This window comes from Camellia sinensis, chromosome 8 (genome assembly GCF_055761805.1).
Source record: "Camellia sinensis isolate YWXY chromosome 8, ASM5576180v1, whole genome shotgun sequence".
Lineage (NCBI taxonomy): Eukaryota > Viridiplantae > Streptophyta > Magnoliopsida > Ericales > Theaceae > Camellia > Camellia sinensis.
In genome coordinates this window covers 32828318-32831250 of record NC_138968.1, presented here as the reverse complement: position 1 = coordinate 32831250, position 2933 = coordinate 32828318, and the positions used below count along the sequence as shown (strand labels likewise).

The window sequence follows — 2933 nt, the reverse complement described above, 5'->3', positions numbered from 1 at the left end:
TTTATATTAGAATAACACTACTTTACACCTAGTCGTCATTCTTATTTTGAAAATTTGGTTAAAAGTTATCTTTTTATTTTTTTTGAGTCACGATCAATTTTCTATTTTTTACACATTTTTTTTAAAAAAAAAGTAAAAAAAAAATTAAAAAACAAACTTTTAACTTACTTTTCAAAATAAGCTTGTTAGCATGGCTAAAAAAATTATGTTTGGAAATTTTTTTAATTTTTTTTGTAATTAAATAATTATGATTTAAATATAATATTTTGTTTTATTAACTTTTTAATATATTTTAACTTTTATAATAGATTAAATTAGTCCAAACCTACTCGGCTTTATATTAGGGGACTAATGACAGAATTTACCCAATAATTTAACAACAATGATGATTGATAGTTCGAATTTCATCTTGCTCTCAAATTTTGACTTTCAATCGTCCGATAAAAAGATTTACAATTGCATCGACAAAGTGACTTTCACAATAAAAAAGGTGACATCCGCAATAAACGAGTGTTATCTGGCCGATCAATCAAAAGCATAATTTCAGACCATTCACCAGAATTATTCATTTGATAATTTGTAATACCAAACATACCACAAATGACGTGGCTATGTTGTCGTCCACTCGGAACACTATCAATTGATCAAAAAGGAGAGGAGCGTGGTCTCCACAATTTCAGAACCAACCCAGTCTATACTCCTTCTTCACTTTGTTTTTGTGTGCGTGCGTTTGAGAGAGAGAGAGAGAGAGAGAGGATTGGATGGCGTGTGCTTTGAGTATGGTGTGTACTGGGTTCTCCTACTACAGCGGATTGGGGCTGAAGAAGCCAAGCAGAGTCGGCGGAGCTGTGACCCACAGGAGGCAAAGGGCGGTGGTGAGAGCGGAGTCTATAAATCCAGAGATCAGAAAGTCCGAAGAGAAAGTGGTTGACTCTGTTATCGTCTCCGAACTTTCCAAGCCTCTCACCGCCTATTGCAGGTTCATTCTCTTCCGATTCCTCGGTGTTCAACTATTGCATAGCCTTGTCATCTAAATATTTGTGATTACTCTAAAATTTTAGTAAAACCACCTTTGTTTGCTTTGCTATGGACCACTCCAATGGACAAACTCAGATTTAAGCATAAATTTGAGTGAAAAATTGCTTTGCATAGCTGAAGCGTAAACGGGTTTGGATCGGATGACTTGAATTACGAGCGTCGTCTTTTCGGCAATGTTTTATCCACACTCGAAATCCCTTTTTCTCAAATTTGATAAAAAAAATAATCATCCACAATCTAGCTTCCAAGTCCCCAAATGTTAGGCAAGTTCTTTTGAGTGTGTGTGGGTTTTCCTTTGGAAATGTTTTGAAAATTAATACTCAAGCAAGTTAACAGATGCATTAATGAACCTGATATATTAAAACAAACACCATGGTTGATCCTGACTGTTATTTCTCATTCTAACGCAAAATTGAAAGTTTTAAATGGAATGAACTGCACCATTAGATGCAACATGAGCCATTTTTCTTTTGCTAGTAATATTTTTAGCATTGGAATTCAATTATCTTGTTACATGGCCGTTGTCTCAAGAAGCTTGCCTGCTACATTTCTATTATGTTATTATTAACCAGTATTTCCTCTCTTTTTTGTTGTTGATTTTGCAAACTATTACTATAAATTGTGAATCTCAGAGAATATTCTTCTACCATTTAAAGGAGTCTTCTTATCAATGAAAACCTTATTCCATCACTGCCATTACACCATCCGGCACGTGAATGATTTTACTTCCCTCACCACCACAGGATGTTTTTTGAAAACCACGAGAGAATATAGCAAGATGCCTTTATAAGGGGTAAAAAATAGTGCCTCACTAACTAGTAGAATTGTCTTTTGCAATGTGTTTTAGTTTGTTATTTCATTTTGTTTGTTTTCTTGATAAATTTTTGTCATGGTAGAACATGGCAGCCCTTTGGGTTTCAGTAATTAAAACTTTTGTGGATTTGTGGTGAAGGTGTTGGAGGTCTGGAACTTTTCCTCTGTGTGATGGAAGCCATGTGAAGCACAATAAAGCTAATGGAGATAACGTTGGACCTTTGCTTGTGAAGAAGCAATAGCTATAATAGTGTTGTTCTTATGTTGTTTACTTGCTTTCCGTGCACCTTGAACTTTTAACTCATAAACAGAACATTCCTTTAGTGAATGATGTACGGTGATATGAGCTCTCAAGGTATGTATTGCTAAACCAATTTTTTTTTTTTTTTTTTTTTTTGTATCACTTGCACGTGGATGTCGAATGCAATAATTTATTTTCATTTTTCCTGAATTATTTGTTAAATATTTGTGCATCAATAGTAGTTCTTTTTCTTTCTATGTTGACATCATATTTCTTTTTGAAATATAACAAAAAAGTGGCCAGGCTGAACAGATGAGTTACTGTTATTGTTTTGAAGTTATAACCCCGTTTTATAGGATGAAGATAGACTTTCCATTCATGCTAGAATGCATGCAGATTTATTTTTCTACCGAGAGTCCTGTCGAAGAGTTTATCGTTACCTTTTAATCCAGAAAGGAGTGATTGTTTTATGCTTATAAAGAAGATATAACTTTCATAGATTGCTTGCTAAATGGTTTTGATAGTTTTTTTGGTCACTTTTATGTGTTCCAGATAGAATGGAATGGAACATGGGATGGATGGTTATTTTTGTTTGTGTATGGAAGCCATTTGTTTCCTTATCCCTCGTTTGTGCTATTTCAAAAACCAGGGTCTTATCAAATGTCAAATAGAATTATCAATGAAACAATGATCAAATAGCTATAGTGCACATTTTTCCATTTATATGAAAATTTCTTGGAAAAATGCTAAGAACAGGGATGAAAGGCTATTTGATGTGCGAAATTGGTGATATGTATCGTGAAGAAGAAATATGACGGGCTATGGACCGCGGCCACTGTGC

General features: G+C 34.1%; 1 protein-coding gene across 1 annotated transcript; it reads left to right on the top strand.

Annotated features, from left to right (window-relative positions):
• Positions 1-761: 761 nt before the first annotated feature.
• Positions 762-2093, top strand: NEET (2 iron, 2 sulfur cluster binding protein). The gene is made up of 2 exons (XM_082885069.1): positions 762-979; positions 1991-2093. The coding sequence occupies exons 1-2, from the start codon at positions 762-764 to the stop codon at positions 2091-2093; spliced, it is 321 nt and encodes a 106-aa protein (XP_082741195.1).
• Positions 2094-2933: the final 840 nt, after the last annotated feature.

Coding starts and splice junctions, on each gene's coding strand:
- NEET (XM_082885069.1), top strand. CDS start 762: ATGGCGTGTGCTTTGAGTATGGTGTGTACTGGGTTCTCCTACTACAGC. Junction 980..1,990: donor CCTCTCACCGCCTATTGCAG/GTTCATTCTCTT, acceptor TTTGTGGTGAAG/GTGTTGGAGGTCTGGAACTT.